The sequence below is a fragment of the Bombyx mori genome, chromosome 5, assembly GCF_030269925.1.
Source record: "Bombyx mori chromosome 5, ASM3026992v2".
Lineage (NCBI taxonomy): Eukaryota > Metazoa > Arthropoda > Insecta > Lepidoptera > Bombycidae > Bombyx > Bombyx mori.
In genome coordinates this window covers 15,433,367-15,457,763 of record NC_085111.1, presented here as the reverse complement: position 1 = coordinate 15,457,763, position 24,397 = coordinate 15,433,367, and the positions used below count along the sequence as shown (strand labels likewise).

Genomic DNA, 24,397 nt, shown 5'->3' with positions numbered 1-24,397 from the left:
ATCACTGAAGACCACACTCGCTACCACAAGACAAAACGATATTAAACGTTTTCATCTTTTAAATAATTATCTTTCATGGTTACTATGCCGGAAAGCGTCTGTATTTCCCCAAACGTTTGAAGAACACTTTAGCGATTATGGAATGCACATTGAAGCCTTTTTTGCGCGTATATCTAATGGAATTTAATATGTAATTTGCGCAGTACTTTGCAAATTAAATAATGTCGCCTGTTTGTGCGTCCCGGGTCGACAGCAAAAAGAGGTCGGCACCCGCCTTCTGTTCTATCCAATATATAGTTTGTACACTTGGGGTTTTTGCACCATTGTGGAGATGGTCGCTTGACCCTTTTATGACTGAGGGATTTTTAGATCCCGACCAAATAAATACTTTAATGTAAACTGTAGCCTAACAGTCTACAATCTAAGACAGAAGAAAAATCCAATACAATTTATTTCACACTGTCTGTGGTATAGAAAGTGATAGGTAGAACGAAAATAAGAAAATATATAAATAAAATAAAAATAAAAATACACATTGAATCCCGAAATCTTTATAAAAAAAAAATTCCCATTAGTATAATAACCGGCAAACTTCTTGAGCATTTGTTGACGTAGTGGGGGTAAGTTTGCGCATGGTACACTCACGTGCAAAAACATTACTTTCTCTGCGTCATAATGCTATTAAATTATTAAAATCAACATATGTATTTATTTATATATTTATTAGAATATCAACAAAACATATAGGTTAATAATTGTAATAATTTAATCTTGGGGTAAAATAGATATTCCTTCTATTAAGTCAAAACTAGAGCTGTTGCCAGGTCTTGGTTCAGTTGAAGCGAAGCTGGTATTTGTAATTTTTTTTTCGTTATCATAATCTTGACCATCATCATCATCACTGTTTTCATCACCCGAGTCGCTATCATCGTGATAAGTCGACATAGGGCTCATCGGCGTAGTTTACAACTCGGTCGATTCGGTCTTCTTTTTTGTCTGTAATTAATAATTTTTTGAAGATATTCGATTCGTAGTAATCGAATGTTACTTTTTTCATTTACCAGCTTCCGATTATTTTCTGTTCTTTTTTTCCATCTGAAGCCTAGCTCTTTCATAATTCGTCGTAAGCTTCATTCCGAGCCATTAAAATTTATATCTTCTTTAAATTTTTCGAAGCCTTTCTACGGTACGGAGTTTCGCTGCTTGTTATGTAGTTATTATGATTACATCTTTTTATTACAGATTGAACGAAACTATCCATTCCGGTAACTTTCTTCTTCCCTGATCTTTTCTTACCCGGAGTCCGCAACACGGCGAGCAAGCCAGAGCCTTTAGCTTCGTTAATAATGCACCTAACAGTACTCACTGATGTTTTTGTTGCTTCCGAAGTCTGTTTTAATTTTTCCATATCATTCTTCCCCTGTTTTATAATGAAGCAATATACGTCGTACACAATTTTTCTACCCTTTCTTTTAAGTACTACAAGAGTTTGTCACGGCATAGTGTATGTTTTATAAAAAATCAACAAACACTCAACAAATAGCAATGGCAACAAAGTCCACAAGCAATTATAACAAATAACTTAACGATTAATAACGATAGACTTTCCACTGTACGCAAGCGTACTTTTGGGAGCAAGCGGAATGAGGGCGCGGTGCGGGACGCAAGGTTCGACTGATCTACCAATAACGCGCTCGATACGATTTCCCCTGCCGTCGCGCCTCACCCTCACCACCAAAGTGATCTAAAATTCGGTTCTGCGCAGTCAAGGTCATTTGCTCAAGAAGTTTGCCGATTACTATAGCTTTCTCTAACAAGCCATTCTCCGAAACCATGTATAATATTAATACGGTATTTTTCGATTTCTTATAGGAAATTCCTATCCGTTTTCTTTCGATTTAAAGACATTTACAGTTTTAACAATGAACGTAAATATATCAATCCACTACGTCGTAAACTTCGGACATTACAAAAGGCAACAATGTACAAAACAATAGTGGCCATTAAACAGTCCTGGCAACGCTGTAGGGTACAACCCTGCTGTAGCCGAGTGCTTAGTGCGGTGGCTCGGGACCCGCCCTGTTCCCTGCGTCGTGTTTTTGTGGTCTCGTCTGCAGTAGCCACCACTTTCTTCCTACCCCCTCCCGCCGGCAGCGATGACAAATGGGCCCCTGACAACCGCTTGCCCTTCGGCTGTTAATGTTCAGATAATTGTATTCTACTTCTGATGCACAGGCTAACATAAATCGAAATGATTAAGAGATTACACTCCAATGAGCTCTAGCTTTATTTTATCTCGAGCTTCGTGGATTAACGATGGCTAAAACAAGCTTATCGCACTACTTTGTTGAGATTGATGAGTCTTGTGAAGAATACGCCGAAAGTTTCGTTCAGAGCGAAGTTTTGCTGTATTTGAACACGTTACAAAATATGATGATGTAAGCAGATTAGATTAAGCGTGTTGAATAAATAGAAATAGGTTTTAATAATAACCAAATCTTAATTCAGTTAAATAATTTGGAAACCCGGCGGCTAGTAACAGTAGCAGTAGACGTGCTCGACAACTACTAGCGTTAATACAACAAAAAAGTAAAAATGAAACAAGACGTGGGTAAAGAATGTCAGCGTCACCCAGCCAGCGCCCGGCGACCTCTCCGCAGCCGTCGGTCACACGCCATTGACTCCGTTGAATAGTAAAGCCCGCTCCGTTACCGTCATATTATCTCCCGCCTTCCACTCTCTTAACAAATCTCAATTTAAACGCTTGGGGTGCCGCGACTCACTCGTAATTATACCTAAACGCGTTTACACTTCAATGTTTTGTAAGTCATTCAAAATGTTCAACGCGTTTTGAATCAATCGGTACGTGATATTCAAACACCGAACTGTCATTAATAAGAACGTTATAGTTCCGTGTAATGCAGTGCACATGCCTCCATTTCGGAACATGTGCGTTTTGTAAATTTTTTTTTTAGTCGTCTCGGATGTCATCCGACGAACTGATTGTCTAGAGTGCAGATGCTGAGAAACAAAACACGAATGTAGTAGTACCACTTGGCTATTTCCAGTACGGAATAATTTAGACGACCGATATGTAATTTAGTAATCCCAGCGACACCCACCTTCGAAATTCATAGTGTTGGTACTTCCTCGATGATTTAGTACGTTTATCCTTCGGTATTGCAAATTTCTGTAATATGATTTATTCGTGGCCACGTAACCGCAACTGTAATTAACGTTTTCGATGATGATTTATCACAATTGAGCGAGCCACAATATTAATTAGACGTGGTATTTTTTTAACGAAACGTGCTTGACCTTTGACCTGTCTTTAAAAATTTTTATGTATACTAATTTCCCGTGATGAATAAGGTTCTTAAAGATTTTAACCCATAGCCCGCTGAGTTTCTCGCCGGATCTTCTCAGTGGGACGCGTTTCCGATCCGGTGCTAGATTCTGCGAAGCACTGCTGTTGCTAGGGTCAGTGTTAGCAACACTTCCGGTTTGATTCCCGAGAGCTCACCTGCACGCTAGGGTAAAGCTGAAATAGCCTCTCAAGGCTATCAGCATAGGTAGGAAAAAAAGGTTTTGAACAGTCTAAAACAAGTTTTCGTTCTCGCCTAACTTATTCGGACTGCAAGTTAATAATTTTACGCATAGTATTTTCTGATTGATACTAGGCAATGCGCGGCCCACGTTTTATTCGCGGCTCGATCATAATTATTTTCGTTGGCATTATCACGGCACTCGATTAGGTTTGTTCAACTCTGTTATTACGAACACCTTAAATATTATATACCATGGGATATTACTATGCTATTAATGTACATCTGTTGTTATTATTTATATAATAGTTACTACTATTAATGCTAATAGTGTCGATGTAAACTAGCTTGGCCCGAACATTGCCTAGTCATTGGTGCTGTCATTAGTATGAGACAGCAAAGATTACACTGCGGCACATTGTGCTGATAAAATTCGTTTACTTCAATGATTATTCGACACTCATTACATTTTAACATTAGTTCTATTTAATAATAGTTTAATAACCTTTCTTCAAACAAGGCTTGTGGAGAGCGCTTAAGTACGGGAGCACGTTGACGCTGCCCCTGGCATTGCTGACGTCCATGGGCGACGGTTATTACTCTACATCAGAAGGGCCGTATGCTCGTCTGTCTTTAAGGGCAAAAACAAAGTTTGATTTCAACATCGACACATCGCAATATCTGGAATTTGATAGCTATGGAATATAAGTAGATTAATTGAACTTATCTATTGGTGGCTATAAGCATTGTATTTCTAAGTAGTTTAGAATGTTAGGAATTAGTATCTTGGTCAAGTATGTATCGGATTAGGTTAAGTGTGTTGTTGCTGCCCGGTCGTCTGCGAGTATCTTGTATGACATCACCGGAATATGTCTCGTGCTGCCTTAAATGGTCGGATCGTGTATGATCTATCGTCTAATACACACTTGTAACAGCTGATATTGTTCGTGACTCGATATTCGGGTACGGGCTGCGTCTAAATATGGCCGTGTATTGATTCACCGAGCTGTCTTCGAGATTCGTCGTTTTTTTGTCTGTGTAACTTTTTCGTTGACTGATATGGAATTGCAACGTATAATGTATATTTGATTATCGTTCATGGATTCTCTGGTTTATCATGATTCCTCACGATAAACCAGTCATTTGTAATTAACAATTTGATAATTTGAAAATTTTCTGTTTTTTTTTTATATAAAATTAAATTAATCGGTTTTCTGGAAGAGATCCCTTTTAGCGATAAGACCGCCTATTGTACAAATCTATTTGCCTTTTGACTGTTCTTGAATGTAAATTGTGTTTTAGTGTGCAATAAAGTGTATTCTCTCTCTCTAAAAAAATTATCTGTAGTAATGTTAAAGATCGAAAAAGAAACCCAGCTATAACGCCCCTGTCGTTAATTTGTGACACAGTTTCCACCCGAAATTAGCATCATTCGCATTTATCTCTAATATTCGGAGCGGCTCTCGCAGATTTCGTGTAATCGGCTTATCTGTCGGGATGTTTGTGAATTGTCGTTCCTGTGGCCCGGACCGCTGCCGGGGCGGAGTCCCGTCTTATTAATCGGCTGTCAGGAGCATCTGCTGGAGCTATTTACAGTCGGTCTGACCCCTGTCGTTGAGGTGAAGAAGTTTCGGTACGTGTCCGTGTTGCTTGGACCCTGACGTTTTGTCTTTGTAATGCCATTGTTTCGTGCAACAACAGGAATTGAACAGATAAATTATTGTGCGCTTGGTAGTGGTAAATGATTGTAAAAAATTGTATCTTTTCGGTATTTGAAAAGTACTTTTAATTGTGTTTTAATTAAGTAGAAAAAACCGTAAAAGTAGCTTCAATTATATAATAATAATAATAATAATAATAATATAGCCTTTATTCAGACAAATCCTTTTTTTTTTACATATACAATTATAATTTTTTTTTTTTTTTTTGGATTGAAGTTCCTTATCGCGCGTTGTGAAAGGGGGCTAGACGGAAAAAATTCTTACGAAAAGTTGTCACGACACTTTTTGCTATAAATTCTTACGAAAAGTTGTCACGACACTTTTTAGATCCGTCATTCTGACCAATCAACGTGTAGGCGCTTATCGCGTGACATTGCTCGTATCCGATTGGTCCGCGTAATGAGTACAGTTTCTCGAGATAGCGTTTCAACAATAGTAATTTAGTTCATAGTATTGTTTTTTTTCTTCATAATGCCGTAATTTATTATTATAACTTAAAAAAAAAATTACAATTCCTTCACTAATTAATCGAAAGGAACTTCGTTCCATCCGGGTGTCCCTTGACACCTCTGATGTTTATTTTACTATGTTTTAAGTAAGTAGTGGTATTAATATTAATTAAATTTTTATGGAAGTTTTTTTTTTTACCTATGTTATTATAAGTTTTTGTCTGTTTGTCTATTATAGACATAGGCCTCCTCCAACTGCCTCCATAAGCTTCTATTTTCAGCTGTTCTGGTCCATGTGCTTCCCGCAACTGCCTTAATGTCGTCCACCCATCTCCTAAATGGTCTACCTCGGTTTCTTTTTTTTCTTTTTTTTTTTATTGCCTTTGTAGGCAGACGAGCGTACGGCCCACCGGATGGTAAGTGGTTACCGTCGCCCATGGACTTCAGCAATGCCAGGAGCAGAGCCAAGCCGCTGCCTACTGCTCAATACTCTCCACAAGCCTCGTTTGAAGAAGGACGTGTCATAGCGTTCGGGAAACACCGTGGAGGGGAGCTCATTCCATAGCCGGATGGTACGTGGCAAAAAAGATCTCTGAAAACGCATTGTGGATGACCGCAGTGGCTCCAGGTAGTATGGATGAACTCTACTCCGGTGGCGGGCGGTGCGATGGTAAAAACGAGACGTTGGTATCATCTCGAACAATTCCTCAGAGCACTCCCCATGGAACATGCGGTACAAAATACATAGAGAACCGAAGTCCCTCCGCAGACCCAGAGGCTCCTCCAAGCGATCCGTGAGAATGGGATTATCGACAATCCGAACGGCTCTCTTCTATATGGAGTCAAATAGAAGAAGCTGATATTTGGGAGCCCCGTCCCAGAGATGGGAGCAGTACTCCACACGAGGCCGGACTTGTGCTTTATAGAGCAAAAGTCTTTGTCCAGGCGTGAAGTACCGCTTCGCTCTGTTGACGACTCCCAGCATTTTAGACGCCAACTTGGCTTTGCCTTCCAAATGACTCCGAAATTGGACATCGCTCGAAATGTCGACCCCAAGTATCCCGATACTCCCGGAAGTTTGCAGGGATACTCCTTGGAATTGCGGCGCCATGACAAAGGGGTCCTTCTTCGCAGTGAACGCGCAAACTTGTGTCTGTCGGGTTGAATTGAACCAAGTTCAATTCACCTCATTCGGAGACTCGCCCCAGAGAGTTCTCCACTTCAGACACAAGTTTTGATCGTTTCTCTTGCACCACGCTCCGAGAGAGACTCTGATGGCCGATATATCGCGCATCCCCCGTGCTGTCATCCGCATGCATGCCATCAATAGACAGCATATGTCATTGATATACAGGATGAAAAGCGTGGGGGAGAGCACCGAACCTTGTGGAACGCCAGCGTTAATGGTCATGGTATCAGAGCAGTCACCGTCTACAACGACCGTGATGCTTCGCCCATCCAAAAAGCTAGCGATCCACTTGCAGAGACCCTCGGGGATTCCGTAAGATGGTAACTTCGATAGAAGTGCCCTATGCCAGACCCTGTCGAAGGCCTTCGCGATATCAAGGCTCACAGCAAGAGCCTCGCCCTTGCTCTCCAAGGCTTCAGCCCACCTGTGAGTAAGGTATACAAGAAGATCGCCAGCTGAGCGACCGTGACGGAAACCGTACTGTCGGTCACTGATCAGCTGGCGATCCTCCAGATACTTCAGGAGTTGTATATTTATTATTCGCTCCATCACCTTGGAAAGCAAGGAAGTTATCGCGATAGGCCTATAACTCGATGGGTCCGACCGGTCACCCTTCTTGGGGATAGGGTGGACGTGGGCGGTCTTCCATGAAGACATCTTTTTCTGTCTCTCGGATACCAGTACATTATAGTTTTACACCATTTCTCCTGTCCTCTTATAGTATGCCCCGTCCACTTCCATTTAAGTTTCCTTATTGTAACTAAGACATCCTCTGTTTGAGTTTGTTTTTTTTATTGTTGATGTTCTTATTTTGTCTGAGCTTCAATTACTCTTACGTAATAATTAGGTAATATTTACGACTCGCTAAAACCGAAGAAAATTTTTCTTTCAATTGCCTATAAAACATACATAGGTATAGAATAGTCACTAGTATATAGGAATATTCGCTGGTAGCTTAAGCGGTTATACTAGCTTCTAATACTAGCCCTAGCAAGTGCTTCGTAGAATCTACCACCGGATAGGAATCGCAACCCATTGAGAAGATCGGGCGAGAAACTCAGTGAACTGTATCTATGGGGTACACTACCATCAGGTGTACAGTTGGTAGAAGAAATTGTGTGCGACTGTGCTACTTTGCATTGGTTGTTAATGTTATCATATTAAATTCAATGCCACATGTTCCGATTAAATCATAAGCAATACCAAACAATATTTTTTTATTGCTTAGAAGGGTGAACGAGCTCACAGCCCACCTGTTGTTAAGTGGTTACTGGAGCCCATAGACATCTACAACGTAAATGCGCCACTCACCTCGAGATATAAGTTCTAAGGTCTCAGGTATAGTTACAACGGCTGGCCCACCAAATATAAAGAATACTAGTGACCCGCCCTCGCTTCGCTTCGGAAACATTATAACACACAAGAAACCAAAAAAATAAATAAATAAAAAATTAAAAAAAGTAGCCTATGTTCATCAGGGACAATGTCGGCTTCTAATGGAAAAAGAATTTTTCAAATCGGTCCAGTAGTTTCGGAGCCTATTCGAAACAAACAAACAAACAAATCTTTCCTCTTTATAATATTAGTATAGACTAAAATTAGAACATAAAAAACATAAGCAACAGAAGTATGTATGTAGTAACTCGGAACGTTCGTTGAATTTTTGATTCAAAACTTAAGGTCAAATATAAGTAATTGATTGTAATCGTTAAATTAAAAACACGTAAGAACAAATTACTCGTTGCTATGTTAGAGTACCAAAAAAAAAAGTGTATGTGTATGTAGTGTGTACAGTAATATCGTGTATCTTAATGTTAACTCACTAGGAAGTATTGTGTGTACCTACCTCGATGGTAATTAATCAATGGAAAAATTTTACACAGCTTAGAGCATTACATAATGATGCTTAATAACTTTTAATTACTAATCACGATGTATTTTACGTTTTAATCAAAATCTTTAATGATAATTTTTACAATGCATTTCTGGATGAGTTAGATACGCTTATAATTTTTAAAAAAATGCTTAGATGGGTGGACAAACTCATAGCCCATCTGGTGTTAAGTAGTTAGCCCGTAGACGACTACAACGTAAATGCCGCCACCCACCTTGCGACATGAGTTCTAAGGTATCAGTGCTTACAGTACAACGGCTGCCCCGCCCTTCAAAACGAAACGCAGTACTGCTTCACGGCAGAAATAGGCAGGGTGGTGGTACCTACCCGAGCGGACTCACAAGAGGTCCTACCGCCAGTAATTACGCAAATTAAAATTTTTCTGGTTTCATTTTTATTACACGACGTTAACACTTCACAGTGGAAGTCAATCACGGACATTTGTTAAGTACGTATTTCATTAGAAAAATTGGTACCTGTCTGCGGGATTTGAACACCGTTACGTCGTTCGATACGAATGCACCGGGCGTCTTATCCTTTAGACCACGATGACTTACAAAAGCTGTAAAATTTAAAGAACAAGTGCATAAGCAGTCTCATAAACAGATATTTTATGATAGGTAAAGGATAAGAGGCCCAGTTTATTTGTATCGAGCGATGCATGCGGGTGTTTAAATCCGGCAGGAAGGTAAAAAAATTCAAAAGAAATACGTACGTACGTGTTCACGAATGTTTACCGCGATTTTTTTCTCTACCTCATCATTGGTAGCATAAGGGGCTCTTCCAACTGCTCACAAATCGGTAGGTGGGCTCACGGACTCAACATAAGAGAATTGCTAACGTTGGCCTTATCAGGATCTGTGCTTCGCTGAATCTACCACCGGATCGGAATTGCGACCCACTGAAAAAATCCGGCCAAAAACTCGGTGGGTTGTAATTATTGGTTAGTTCGCACGTCGAACTCTTCGTCGTTGTCGACAACCTAGAAGAACCGACAGCAGATCCGAAGGCATCGCGATAATGGAATAAGACCGTGTAGTAAAAATCAAACCCGTCAAAAATTATACAAGTGCGTTATTTCTGGTGACAGATTATTTATTGTAAGATCCCATAGATAGATACTATAATACCATATTATTTCTACTGGGAAGCCGTCATGCATTCCTCAATATTCGGCGGCTTTCGTGTTCCATGGGCTCCGGTGGTAACACCAGGTTGGCTGGTGAGATGTACATTAACTATGGGGAGTGCTCTGAGGAATTGTTCGAGATCATACCGGCATCTCGTTTTTACCATCGCACCGCCCGCCACCGGAGTAGAGTTCATCCATACTACCTGGAGCCACTGCGGTCATCCACAGTGCGTTTCCAGAGGTCTTTTTTGCCACGTACCATCCGGCTATGGAATGAGCTCCCCTCCACGGTGTTTCCCGAGCGCTATGACATGTCCTTCTTTAAACGAGGCTTGTGGAGAGTATTAAACGGTAGGCAGCGGCTTGGCTCTGCCCCTGGCATTGCTGAAGTCCATGGGCGACGGTAACCACTCACCATCAGGTGGGCCGTATGCCCGTCTGCCTACAATGGCAATAAAAAAAAAACCTTAATTTAATTGAAATTCGTTTTGGTGGAATGTTAGCTATTAAACTATTATAACTACTACTAAATAACTATTAAAATAAATCAATTGAAATTTTGTTAGATATTGTCTATCAGTCCAATTCAGCTAATTAAATATCTGTTAAGTCTCCATGGGTAGTAAATGTGTTATCAATCATAATTTATTACCAAATATAACTTTTTTTAAATTGTAGAAATCCATTTGAAATTTATTCATATAACGCAACATTACTATCATAACCAACTTAAGTACCTATACGGTGTAATAGTAAAAAACCTTAGTCTATGAATCATTTGGTTAGATTATGTATCCGAACACCAGCTCGTGTTTAGTGGGCACGTGCGCCTCAGCGAGCCCGGCCTACGCTTGTTCCGGCAAAAAACACTTTCCCGACCCTGCTTCGTGCAAGGTTACTACTCGTAAGCTCCAAGGCTTGAACGATTGATGCTGTAAACGTACTCCTAGAACACTTTGACTAAATCTTTTATCTCCGTGATAAACAAATTAATGGGTTTTGACATAGCCGTTGCTACTACGTTAGGCAATTTTAGGTCTTTTAGAAGTAACAGAAGAAGAAGTCTGTTACCGAGTGCGGTAAACGTAAACGGGTCTTTTAAAGTATTTCTATTGCTTAGGTGGGTGAACGAGCTCACGGCCCACCTGATGTTAAGTGGTTACCGGAGCCCATAGACATTTACAACCTAAATTCCGCCACCCACCTTGAGATATGAGTTCTAAGGTCTCAGTATAGTTACAGCGACTGCCCCATCCTTCAAACCGAAACGCATTACTGCTTCACGGCAGAAATATGCAATAAATAGTCTGATAATTATTAATAAAAATATTTTCTATTGAGAGTTCTTCGGTCGGTATACGATATCACGTTTCAGCCGCAAAACGCAAAACACAACTTATGGTACGATTCCTGGGATGGAAGTATTATTTCCGCAATAAAAGTGTTGTGGTGTGTTGAATTGAAACTTAACCTTAAATAAGGTGATGATTCGCTCATGTTCACTGCACGGGTTCTAATATCACTATGAACACAACGTCGATTGTTATTTCTACAACCTCTTTAAGGCGATTAACGGTAATTAGCCCAATTTATTGAATTTTGGCTCGAGCTAATACAACTACCTAAAATTCTTATCATTATCTCATCCGTGCTAGTAATCTCACCAAATCTTCTACCTGATTCCTTATTTCCAATCTCTTAACAGTAGGATATATTAGGGCGTGCTTGCACGGGTGGGTGGCAATGTCCTATCGTTGAAGCGAAACTTTAAAGCATTCCATGGTCGTTCGGCGAGTTATACCTGATTGAATATGTTCCTTAACCACTTAATAATAAAGTATGTGGTAAGCTAAAGAAAGTTTTGGAAAAAACCTGTTTTCTTTCGAAATAAAATCATTACAAAAATTAATAAGATACTATTATAATATTGCACGATTACTATGTACGCAATAAAATATTAGCCAGTATTTATTTAATCAATAATTATTATCTTAATGAAATATCTCGTGAAAGCCTAAAGCCGTCTGTTGTGTTAGAATAGATGGTTTTTGCTCGAACACTGGCGTCGCGAGATTAAGGCTACTGAGAAATAAATTATACGGTTTAGAGGTCCACAGTAATCTTGCGTTGCGTTGGCGAATTTAACTAATGCTAGGGTAAACTGGCGAAGTATAAACGTGGGCACATTTCATGTTTTATGTACAAGCACAATATAATATATTGAATCGATCGATAATAAAATTACCCGAGTAAAATTTCAATGCAATAACATTAACGACGTCACTTAAAATTGATAGCGGCGATAGTGTGTTTAAATACTGGTTATTAAACAGGAGCTAGTTGGTCGTCGTAATAAAGAACTTTGGAAAATGTGAGTTTTAAGGTTTTTTATATTATATTACCGGTTCTACCCGGTTAATGATATCCACAGCCGGTCCCGGGGCTCGATCTAAAAGATCTAATTGCACCGAACACTGGATATTGTGTTGCTTCGTATGCGACCTTTAATTTGTTGAAACGCGGCTGTTTCATTTATCCATTGCAGTTTTTGCTGAGAACCAGTTTAGAAGACTTTTCTTAATATGTCACAGTTACACGCTGCGAATCATTAACGCGGGAACTTGCTTATATTACGCTTTTTGTCATGACTGTTTTACGCATATAAAATATTTAAAAAATATTAAGGGATTTTTTAGAAGTTATAATGGCGAACGGAGATGTCATTGTAGGAACTAGTACCTGTTTATATTATAAATTTATTATCATCATAACATAACATAAACGGCCGTCTGGTGTAGTGGTAAGTGACATGGTCACTACACAAGGGGGTCGCGGGTTCGAATCCCGCCAAGGGAAGATATTTGTATGCTAAATATAAATGTCTTTCCAGGGTTATGGGTGTATATTAAATATGTGTATGTGTATAATAAAAATATTATATTTATTTCCGTTATCTGGTACCTGTAACACAAGTTCTTTACGAACTTAGCACGGGACCAGTTAACGTGGCGTGATTGTTAGTAAATATTTATATTTATTTATATTTATATTTATATTTATAATCTATTTTTGTTTATTGATAAAACTTCATAATGAGTTCATTTCGAATTTTATATTTATGTTTACATTGTTGATTTAATTTGCAGGTATGTATAATTTTCGTCATTACGGTAATACGGACGCGGAGCATTATTAAGCGCGCAATATCGATATTAAAGGTTCAGAAGCGCAACTGTTTGCCTCGGGCGTATAGAGTAATGTTACTTAAATCCAATTATAATATCTTTATTGTTCAATTACCTATGCGGTAGCAGGGTATCGCGAGACTATATACGGAATGTAGCATCACACGAGAATTTTTCCTACAACAATGTTGAGAATCGTGATTGGAACATATTTAATCAATAGTCGTTTGAAAGTCGAGAACAATGACAACGAAAGCTTGCTGCGAAAAGCAAATACATCTCATGAAGTAACTTTGTTCTTAAATTAATTGAAATAAATGTAAACACTTTACAGTTACTAGTTTTTTAAGGTTCTGACTTTTGTAACACAGGTTTTCCTAGCATAAAAGTCAGGGAATTTTGTTATTGTATACCTCATAAAAAAGCCATGTATATTATTATACTAGTGTTAAGAATTCTTGTACGTGTTTGCATTTTAAGAGGCTTGAATAAATATTATTATTATTATTGTCGAACAAATTTTCCAAAGCGAACAAACAAATAGTTTGGTCACAGAGTTGTTTAATGGTAAATTTCGAAAAAGAAAAACATTCCGCATTAAGAGAAAGCGTATGACATGGATATTCCTATGTGATCTAAACTGCAGATGATAATATAGTTTTAAAAAATGCGTGTCTAAATGATAGATATAAAAAATAAAACCCTTCTAAAGTAAATACGCAATATAGATTTCATAAAATTATCACACCCCAAATTGGTTATTCATTGTGATATTACTGAAAGTCTGTTCCCGATAAGCGCACTTCGGAGATAAAGCAATTGGCAACTCTATGGCATATTTATTATAGCTATTTAACTGGCTAAAAGACAGCGAGAGAGGGAGAACAAGTTTGCGAGCTGGTAAAAACTGGACCGCTTCGAAAGGCGGGAATTTATCGAAGCCGACGACGACTCATCGCGGTATTTCATCCGGAATCTCCAATTAAAAGTTTTATCTAGACCCCTAACCCGATTCGTGGAAATCTAATACGATTTTCTAATACGAATTTATATCTTTTTATTTTTTTATTGCTTAGATGGGTGGACGAGCTCACAGCCCACCTGGTGTTAAGTGGTTACTGGAGCCCATAGACATCTACAACGTAAATGCGCCACCATCTCGACATATAAGTTCTAAGGTCGCAATTATAGTTACAACGGCTTCCCTACCCTTCAAACCGAAGCGCATTACTGCTTCACGGCAGAAATAGGCGGGGTGGTGGTACCTACCCGTGCGGACTCACAAGAGGTCCTACCACCAGTAAATAACACGAAATCTGTTACGTCAAAATAGTTCCTGTAATACCATGGAAGTGATTATGTTAATGTCTTTTTTGAAGCCTCTCTTACGAAGGATGCTGCCTTTTGTTTAAGAGATTTATAAAAAAGCGTACCTAGCCGTCACAGTGCTAATTATTTCAGAACATCGAGACTAGAGTTTTAGGTGCATCGATGTTTATTTAGACAATTCATTTCCTAACTAAATGAAGCTTAAACTCAATCGATATGTTCACTAGAAGACATGGTCAAGTCTAGATGCAGATAAGGTAGAATTTAAGGAGTGAATTCTTGAATTTTGGTTAAAAACTTTCGGTAATAAATGAAAAAATTTAATATAGCCTTCGGAAGTTCATTAACAACTTTGTTTGTCGACTTGCTAATTATATTGTTATGAACTTGCCTTGTCTCGTATAAGTTCATACCGGCCTTATGTGAACGACTTAACGGTTCCCTCTTAACATTCTCGAAGGGCTATTATAAATATGGCGATCATAAAAACCGAGTGAATAACTTCACACAGATGGTATTTTATTAATTTATCATTTAATTAACGTTTTCATATGTAAGTATTTGGTAATTTACGATAACTGCTTTGAAAATGTTCAATGTTATATGCATGGCAGGACTGTTACTGGATTGTAAGAAGCATATTGTGACGTTATAATGAACATACTAGAGGTCCCGCAGTAGTCGAAATTTGACTATAATTAATTGGAATTGTAAGTTTGTACACTATTATGATTGTACTTTCGCCAAGACTACACTATAAAAAATATTAACAAAGACAAACAATATTTAATCTATTCTCAATTTGACAACAGACATCAAGAACAAAAGTTTGACAATAAATAGTATGCATGCGTGTGTGCGTCAAATACATGGTATGTGGTGTGTGTAATGCTTTATTGATTTAATGTATCTTATAAGCATTATTTAAAAAAATATTAGCATTGTGCGCTTCTTCTCTATATTCTCTATAAGTGTGGAAAATTTCATACTCCTCCGTCCTCGCAATTTTCGTAAAAAGGGATACAAAGTTTTTGCTTCACGTATTAATATATAGATAATGTAGGTACGACTGGTTAAACGAGAAACATTTATAATCAGATGAAATTAAATAATTGGTGCCGCCTTCTTTCTCACTTGCTTGTGACGAGGTTTCAACGAAAATTCAATGGTTATTATTAATCACATTTTATTTGTTTGTGCGCTAGGTCAATCGTGATTTTCCTGATCTAATTCCTTCAGGTGCAACGCCTAAGCATCCAGTTTCAATAATAAAATTTTGGTCCATGAACCTGAAATATTTGTTTTCACCGTGACCACAGTAGCTAGGTACATTTTTGTTTACGATGATGTAGCGATGTAGCGATCACATATACACGTCTGGATGTAAATACCGCTGATCGCCCTAAGACGCATAGTTGAAGACTTAAACTGCATCTAAACTGATCTTATACCGTAGAAATCCAAAAGTGGTCCATCCTTTACTGGCGGTAGGACCTATTGTGAGTCCGCACGGGCAGGTACCACCACCCTGCCTATTTCTGCCGTGAAGCAGTAATGCGTTTCGGTTTGAAGGGTGGGGCAGCCATTGTAACTACTTGAGACCTTAGAATTTATATCTCAGCGTGAGTGGCGCATTTACGTTGTAAATGTCTATGGGCTCTAGTAACCACTTTACATCAGGTAGGCTGTGAGCTCGTCAATCCATCTAAGCAATAAATAAAAAGTGATTTTTGGCAGAAATAGAGATGGTGATAGTATTTATTAACCAGTGCAGGTTCGCATCACGCTTTAAGTTTTTGGGGCGGTCTAAAGGATTGCCCGACACTCCGACCATTGCGATATTTTATGTTAGAAAGTTTTAATACTTTAAAGCACTTAGAATCATATGGAGGGGTGAAAGAGTATTTGGTTTAAGCGACGTTTCGCTTAATACGCGACATTTATCGTCGTAATTAAAGGTGCGTCTTATTTGGTATTAGCATCAAAAGTTCGATGCTCTTAATTGAACTTCAATTAAGTTTATTCCATTGAAATAGCTGAAGGAGCTTTTTTGTTAATTTTTTTTTCTAAATCTTAAATATTAAGTGACTCTTCTGTAAATTTGCAAAAATGTCGCTTAAACCAAATAGCCTTTCACCCCTTCGATATAGAGAATTACAGTCCAAAGTCTGTCCATTGTCTTCTTACAAATATTCCTTAAACATGTAAAATGTTTTCACCTAAATGTGCATGAGCTGAAATAAATTGTTAATGACATTACGTATATTTAAAATATCCACAAGAGTACTTTAGATACTAAATCGAATCAAATTATTAATAACTAGCTGTACCCGCCGCTTGACTGGGCATTTAAAATTAACATTATTATTTTTCACCCCCACAAAGATTCTCATCATTAACGCCCCCGCAACTGGTGTAGGGAAGTCCAACACTCATATAAATATTAGCCTATCCATTAAGTACATGTATTTTCTACATGGATACCAAGTTTCAAGTCAATCGGATGCATGTTTCAGTAGTTATAACGGAACATCCGTAAAAACCACTGTAGATTTATATATTAGTATAGATTAAATTAAAAGATCGTATCGTATCTAATGAATAAACTCAAACTCTTTTAAGAACAAAATCGATAAAAATCGTCGCTGCTTTGGTATACAATTTAATTGATATTCGTGACGATCTGACGAATCGAAGTAGGCTCGATTTGTCGTCTCGGATGACATGCCTGTGAGTGCGCACCGTCATCGACGGTGTCAGGCCGTTTCACCAGCTCCGAAATGCTAAAAATGGCATAAATAATTTATACGTCGCTCGGGCGGACTCCGTTTTTGTCTCGGCCGACCTGTCCACCGATGCATTTATAATATAAGGGTGCTTTTTGCATCGTCGCTCGTCGCTTCTGGAATGCAACCGCTAAAATTGATCATGTCTGAAACGTGAGCTGCAGCTGTAATGGCTCGATCAGCGAGCGGTCCGTTTAACTATCGCGGTTTGCGTCTAAATTATCTACGTTTTGTTTTGTAATAGCCTACTGTTTGCTTAGTGCGAGTTTTTAACGTTCTCGATAGCGTAAAAGTTAACTCAATTTTGTATGGAGTTGGAATGTTTACTTACGTTTGCCGCTAGGGGCAGTGTTCCAACTGCATACACAAATTTGACTTTTACGCTATCGAGAACGTTAAAAAACTCGCACATTTTGTTTTTCTTACCTAAGTTGATGGTCTTGAGAGACCATTTCAGCGTAACCGGGCGAGTAGGTGAGCTCACGGAACTCAAACCTGACGTTGTTGCTAACACGACCCTAGCAAGAGCCGTGCTTCGCAGAATCTACCACCGGATCGGTACCACAGACACAGCCCACTGAGTTTCTAGCCGGAGAAGATACGGCTAGAAACTCAGTGGGCTGTGTCTGTGGGTTAATTTACTCGTCGAGCCCTTCGTCACAAGCGACGGGTTCCACGAGAACGATGACCGGTGCTTGGGGTACCTAAAAGCACCGTTAGTGGATCGGGAGGATCCGAAATGACATGTTTTGGGCGACGCCGACTGTTTACCATTCGGTCAGCAGGATCGGGAATGAAATTCGCACTAAGCACACTGAATGGGTCTGTAATGCGTTTAAAACGTGCACCGTGCGTCAGTAATGCTCGATTCCCATATTCGGATCACAGTTTTAAATTGCTACACGATGATTACTTGAGTATTATTTTGAGTCGCTCGTCTGGAACTAATTAAGTTTAAAAAAAAGAGATAATAAGTCGTGTCCTCATTGTATATGAATATTTATGCGATGTAAACATAGATTTTATGGTTTTTTTAATTTTAAATATACATAATTTGTTTTTAGTTTTTTTCGAACGATTATAATTCTGCACGTATAAAAGAAATTTTACTTTGATACCCCTTGTCATTGAAAGCAAAATTACACGCGTCGTTCACAAAAACGTTCACTGCTTTTATTAAATAAGACGTAAAATTTCGAGCGAAATTCTATGAATCGGTATTTTCTCGCGAACAACAAACAGAACAAAATGTTATTTATAGCCAAACTGTAAATAGTGTCTATTTTATAAAAAAAGATTTCTTTTTTTTGTTCGCAGCAAACAAGCCGTTTTCGACGGCAAGAGGGCAATACGAGGCGGTATACCATTCGTTTTTCGTAAGTACCAATAATTTATATACATACAAGTATTCTGATATGCTAATATAACAATTAAATAAATAATAGTTTCAAAAACTAACGAAATACGCTTTTATAGAAAATCCAACAAAAAAATAGAAAATAAATTTTAATAAATATGAAATTAAAAATAGTGTAAGAAAAACGATTTTATTGTAAAAAAAACCGTGGGGTGCATGGTATCAGTAGTTATAAATATTTTTTGAACAGATATGAGTAGAAGGGTTATTTTGATAATATCCTGAAAAGCACCCCACGCTTTTTTACAATAAAATATTTTTTTCTCAAACATACATACACATACGTCTGAAGCCAATAAAAGCGTATTAAAAAAAAGGTGCGATATGGGAATTTTTATAACTTATATTATTTTTATTGCATTCTGAGACGAGTTAACCACTGTTCTTGCTACCACTTATTATGTCAGCAAGTTCGCTCAGGCTGAGCCCTGTGATCTAGAGCACCAGTAAAGTTGAGTCAGAATGGTCCCTCGAGGCTGATGGCAGATAAGTAAACAAAAACCGGTTATTAGATCTCACGGTTCCACCACCTTAAACTTTGTAGTTTTATGTGGAAATTCCACTTGAATAAGAATGATGACTATTAAGTACCTTAAATTGCTTCGTGGCAAGACTTAAGGGTTTTTCTAGGTCTAGTAAGAGATCATTTAGAGATCTCCTGTCTCCGCTTGCGCATACTTCGTTTCCAGAGAAGAGCGTTTTCTCTCGCGCCCTACCGCTTGCTTCTATAAGGCAGTACAAGGGTAGAGAGTATTAACACATATAATTTACTCACATCATCCCTATTGCTTGAAGACAATAAAATTGATAAAGCCACCGAGAAGCATCTATCTGTGTTATCCGCAGATAAATTATTTGATAGAACTGACATAAACCATTAACTCTATAGTTTAAGGTTTTTGCGCTCTGGTAGCAGTTAACCGAGTGGATCGCCGGTTCGCCTCCTGATGTAGGTCAATTAAAACAATAGTTATAATATTTTTTACAAGCCATTAATTAATCAAAAAATAATGCAATTTTGTGACTCTTCACGCTAGATAAACTTGTTCTGTGGGGGTCGATACAATAAATTAACCTCTATGACGATAAATATGTAACCCGTTAAAATACGTATATAAATTAGACTTATATTTTACTGGTGGAGCGTTGACTTAGGAAGGTTGGATGGTAAGTGATGAACGAGGAGAACCAAATATCGGTTTCAGTGGTGTAAATTGGGACAGACCTATGTCCAGTAGTGGACCACTGTGGGATGATGATGATCGCGGCATATTTTGACTGATTACATACTAACGTCCCGTCTATATCCGCCGCGAAGAAGCCATTTCGATTTTAAGGCAGCTGTTACGCAATACAATTGAGACTTCGACCTCATGTCTGAAGGCGTGTTATGTCATTTACGTTATGACGTCTGAGTTCGTCTTAAGTATATTATGTAATAAAAAATCTCATTAAAAGTCAGTCAACTTTGAGGTCCTCGTGGCCTAAAGGATAAGACGTCCGGTGCTTTCGTGTCTATCGATGCACCGATTTTCGAATCCAGGAGACGGGTACCAATTTTTCTAATGAAATACGTACTTAACAAATGTTCACGATTGACTTCTACGGTGAAGGAATAACATCGTGTAATAAAAATCAAACCCGCAAAATTATAATTTGCGTAATTACTGGTGGTAGGACCTCTTGTGAGTCCGGACGGGTAGGTACCACCGCCTTGCCTATTTCTGCCGTGAAGCAGTAATGCGTTTCCGTTTGAAGGGTGGGGCAGCCGTTGTAACTATACTGAGACCTTAGAACTTATATCTCAAGGTGGGTGGCGCATTTACGCTGTAGGCTGTCTGGTGTAGTGGTAAGTGACATGGTCACTACACAAGGGGGTCGCGGGTTCGAATCCCGCCAAGGGAAGATATTTGTATGATAAATATAAATGTCTTTTCCAGGGTTATGGATGTATATTAAATATATGTATGTGTATAATAAAAATCTTACATTTATTTCCGTTATCTGGTACCTGTAACACAAGTTCTTTAGGAACTTATCACGGGATCAGTTACCGTGGCGTAATTGTTAGTTGTTGTTTGTTAGTTAGATGTCTATGGGCTCCAGTAACCACTTAACATGCTTAGATGCTTAGATGGGTGGACGAGCTCACAACCCCAGGTGGGTTGTGAGCTCGTCCACCCATCTAAGCAATAGTCATAATTATGTAATTATTGCAGCTCAATTCGGGCAATGGGCCTTCGGACCTCAGCACGGCTTCGCGCGGGTGGCCCGCTGGCACGTCGAGAAGATGCCCGAGCGACTGCCCAGCGGCGACGTGGAAGCTGTCTTCAGCCTTATGGACGATGAGTTCACCAGGTCGATGTGGCACTTTCAGTGAGTCGATTACGTCTTCAATACGTATTAATTATAGCGGTGCTGATCAAGGGTTTACCGTGGAATTCTTTGAATAAGTAAACGATAAAATTCAATGTAAACTGATGTGTAGCGGGTAGCAGTAATTTACTGGTGGTAGGACCTCTTGTGAGTCCGCACGGATAGATACCACCACTGTGCCTATTTCTGCCGTGAAGCAGTAATTCGGTTTGAAGGGTGGGGCAGCCGTTTTAACTGTACTGAGACCTTAGAACTTATAACTCAAGTTGAGCAGCGCATTTACGTTGTAGATGCCTATGGGCTCCAGTAACCAATTAACAACCCGGTGGGCTGTGAGCTCGTCTACACATCTAAACAATAAAAAAACGGCATCATAGAGTACAAGATATTTGAGAGATGCCTGAATCTCGCTAATGACATTTTCATGATAAGATTGCATATATACATGGTCCAAACAACAACACGTGGATCGTCGGTCTACCTTACGAGCAATTATGCCCGCTCGGTGTAAGATCTTACCTTTGTCCTTAAATCTCAAAAATGTGCAGTAAACTATAATTATGTGACTATATATGAGTGGAGTTATATTAATGAGAAACATTGGCGAGTCTTTTTTATTGCTCTATATGGGCAAAGTTCACGGTTCAGCCGATGTTAAGCGAATCCATGGAAATCCAAATGAGGTTTGAGGATTTCTCTGTCCAAGGCAGCGGTTTGCCTGTTCCATAGCTGTTATCCGTGATCAAAGGCGGTTTTTAACCGTCAGATGAACCAAATGTTTGGTCGATGTGTCGATTCATAACGCCAGTCTCGCTCTTCGAACCGGATTACATGACCGTTTCGCGTCACAAATATACGTAATGGTTGTATTTTTTTTTATTGCTTAGATGGGTGGACGAGCTCACAGCCCACCTTGTGTTAAGTGGTTACTGGAGCCCATAGACATCTACAACGTAAATGCGCCACCCACCTTCAGATATAAGTTCTAAGGTCTCAGTATAGTTACAAAGTCTGGTCCACCCTTCAAACCGAAACGCTATACTGCTTCACGGCAGAAATAGGCAGGGTGGTGGTACCTACCCGTGCGGACTCCCAAGAGGTATGTAGCGATGCACCGATGTTCGAATCCCGTAGGCGGGTAGCAATTTTTCTAATGAAATACGTACTCAACAAATGTTCACGATTGACTTCCACGGTGAAGGAATAACATCGTGTAATAAAAATCAAACCCGCAAAATTATAATTAGCGTATTCACTGGTTGGGAGTCCGCACGGGTAGGTACCACCACCCCACCTATTTCTGCCGTGAAGCAGTAATGCGTTTCGGTTTGAAGGGCGGGGTAGCCGTTGTAACTATACTGAGTCCTTGGAACTTATATCTCAGGGTGGGTGGCGCATTTACGTTGTAGATGTCTATGGGCTCCAGTAACCAGTTAACACCAGGTGGACTGTGAGCTCGTCCACACGTCTATCTCGTGCAGCCACATAGCGCTCAATAGCTAAAGAGTCCCGTGGGTTAGGTTTCGGCTGACGTACCGGCTGATCTTGCGTGAGAAGGAGCTCCACTTCAACATCGGCGTGTACAACCCGAGCAAGGAGCTGACGTTTAGCTGTCAGTTGCTGCTCCACACTTACTTCAAGGTGCCGGACGTGCGCCGCTGTCAGATCACCGGCATGCACGGCTGCATGTTCATTGACAAGGTCAGTGTATGAGGGTTTTATAGTTTTTTTAAAGCCACCCATGACGGAACGCTATGGATGAAAGTCATATGTGGTCGTGATCCTTAGTAGTGAGGGAACGATGAAGAAGAAGAATGTGGTTTTATTAAATAATTAAAATTTGATTTAAATTTCTTAAAAGAGATTTATGATAGACTTTGACAATAGACCCTTAATAATGTTCAAACTTATAATTTAAATTAATTATATTCGTATTTACTACTAGTCTTCTTTTTCGCCATATTATTATCTCACTAGGTGGGGTCGGCACAGCTAATTTTTCTTTTCCATTCTGTTATATCAGGCGTCATCTCAACACTCACTCCTGTCTCTATCTCATATCGTCATTCACACACTCCATCCATGTCTTCTTCGGTCGACCTCTTCCCCCTCTACTACTCATCATTAGTACTCGTCATTATGTCATCCGACAGTATCAAGATTGTAATTTGATGTATCGTATCGTATCGTATTGTTCGTAGACGCGGGAAGGTGCCGTGTACCAGGAGACCCGCGAGGTGGTCACGGTCGGCGAGTGGACGGACCGCATCTACCAGAACACGATGCAGGAGCACATCATAACGAACGTTGTCAGCGGGCGGAAGATGCGGATACAGAAGTACAACTTCCCCGATACAGGTAACAGCTGTGACGTCAAACCTGTTTATCACACGAATGTCTGCCCGAAGTAGGAATCGAACTCGTGACCCAGCTCTTAGAAGCGTTAATAATTACACCAACGAATCAGGCAGGCTGTAAAAACATAATAGACATCTCAATCGTCACGACTAGAATGCCGTCCCACTGCGACACATGAGATTGAAGTCCAATTTGTATCCGCTCACGCGATTCACAATATTAGAACACGCTATAGCTGCGTAGAAAAAATATTGTTACGCGATGGGGTTCGGGATAAATAAAATTGTACCGAAGTACAAATTAAAACTGTGTTTATCACTTAGAAATTTTCTTTAAAATTTTCAATTCGCTTCAAGTGATCCGTTTGCTGTTTCGCTTCGAGTAGTTCCGATTACTGACTGACTGCGTGCCATCCCTGCATCGCTTTTATAGTCGATACCACATCCCTAGAATTATGGAGAACGTTCCTCACAAGTCGAGTGTTTTTGATGTGTGTTTCCGCTATTTGACAATAGATGTCGTTGTACTTGTCCATTTTACTAGTGCCTCCGATATTCGTTCGGCTATTCGGCGATAGATGGCGTTACTATTACAGGCGTAACATTATTCAAGTTGGTCGCATCTTCCCTGGCGTGCTTCGAACTCAACAAATATCTTTGTATATCTGATGGTATGGCAGTAGGGGATAAATACTTTGAAATTTTTTTTATTGCCCTTGTAGGCAGACGAGCATACGGCCCACCTGATGGTGAGTGGTTACCGTTGCCCATGAACTTCAGCAATGCCAGGGACAGAGCCAAGCCGCTGCCTACCGAAAACCTATGTTATGTATTTTTTATATATTTAACCTATGTTAAAGTGATCTGGAACCCGTGGTCGGAGTACGCGAAGGAGATCCCGGACTTCGGTGACGACGAGTTCCCCAACATGGTGTGCGTGGAGGCCGGGCGGGTGGCCGCGCCCATCGTGTTGCTCCCCGGCACCGCGTTCGAAGCCAGCCAGATCCTCCAGGTACT

The 24,397-nt window shown here is 39.6% G+C and overlaps 1 protein-coding gene across 1 annotated transcript in view; it reads left to right on the top strand.

Moving 5' to 3' along the window:
* LOC101736196 (uncharacterized) overlaps positions 1-24,397 on the top strand; it is a 36,121-nt gene that overhangs the window by 7,821 nt on the left and 3,903 nt on the right. Inside the window, exons 3-7 of the mRNA XM_012693836.4 lie at positions 18,548-18,606; positions 20,867-21,023; positions 22,544-22,724; positions 23,225-23,381; positions 24,241-24,392. Of these exons, the coding sequence (XP_012549290.1) occupies positions 18,548-18,606; positions 20,867-21,023; positions 22,544-22,724; positions 23,225-23,381; positions 24,241-24,392 (706 nt within the window). The remainder of the gene's footprint in view (positions 1-18,547; positions 18,607-20,866; positions 21,024-22,543; positions 22,725-23,224; positions 23,382-24,240; positions 24,393-24,397) is intronic.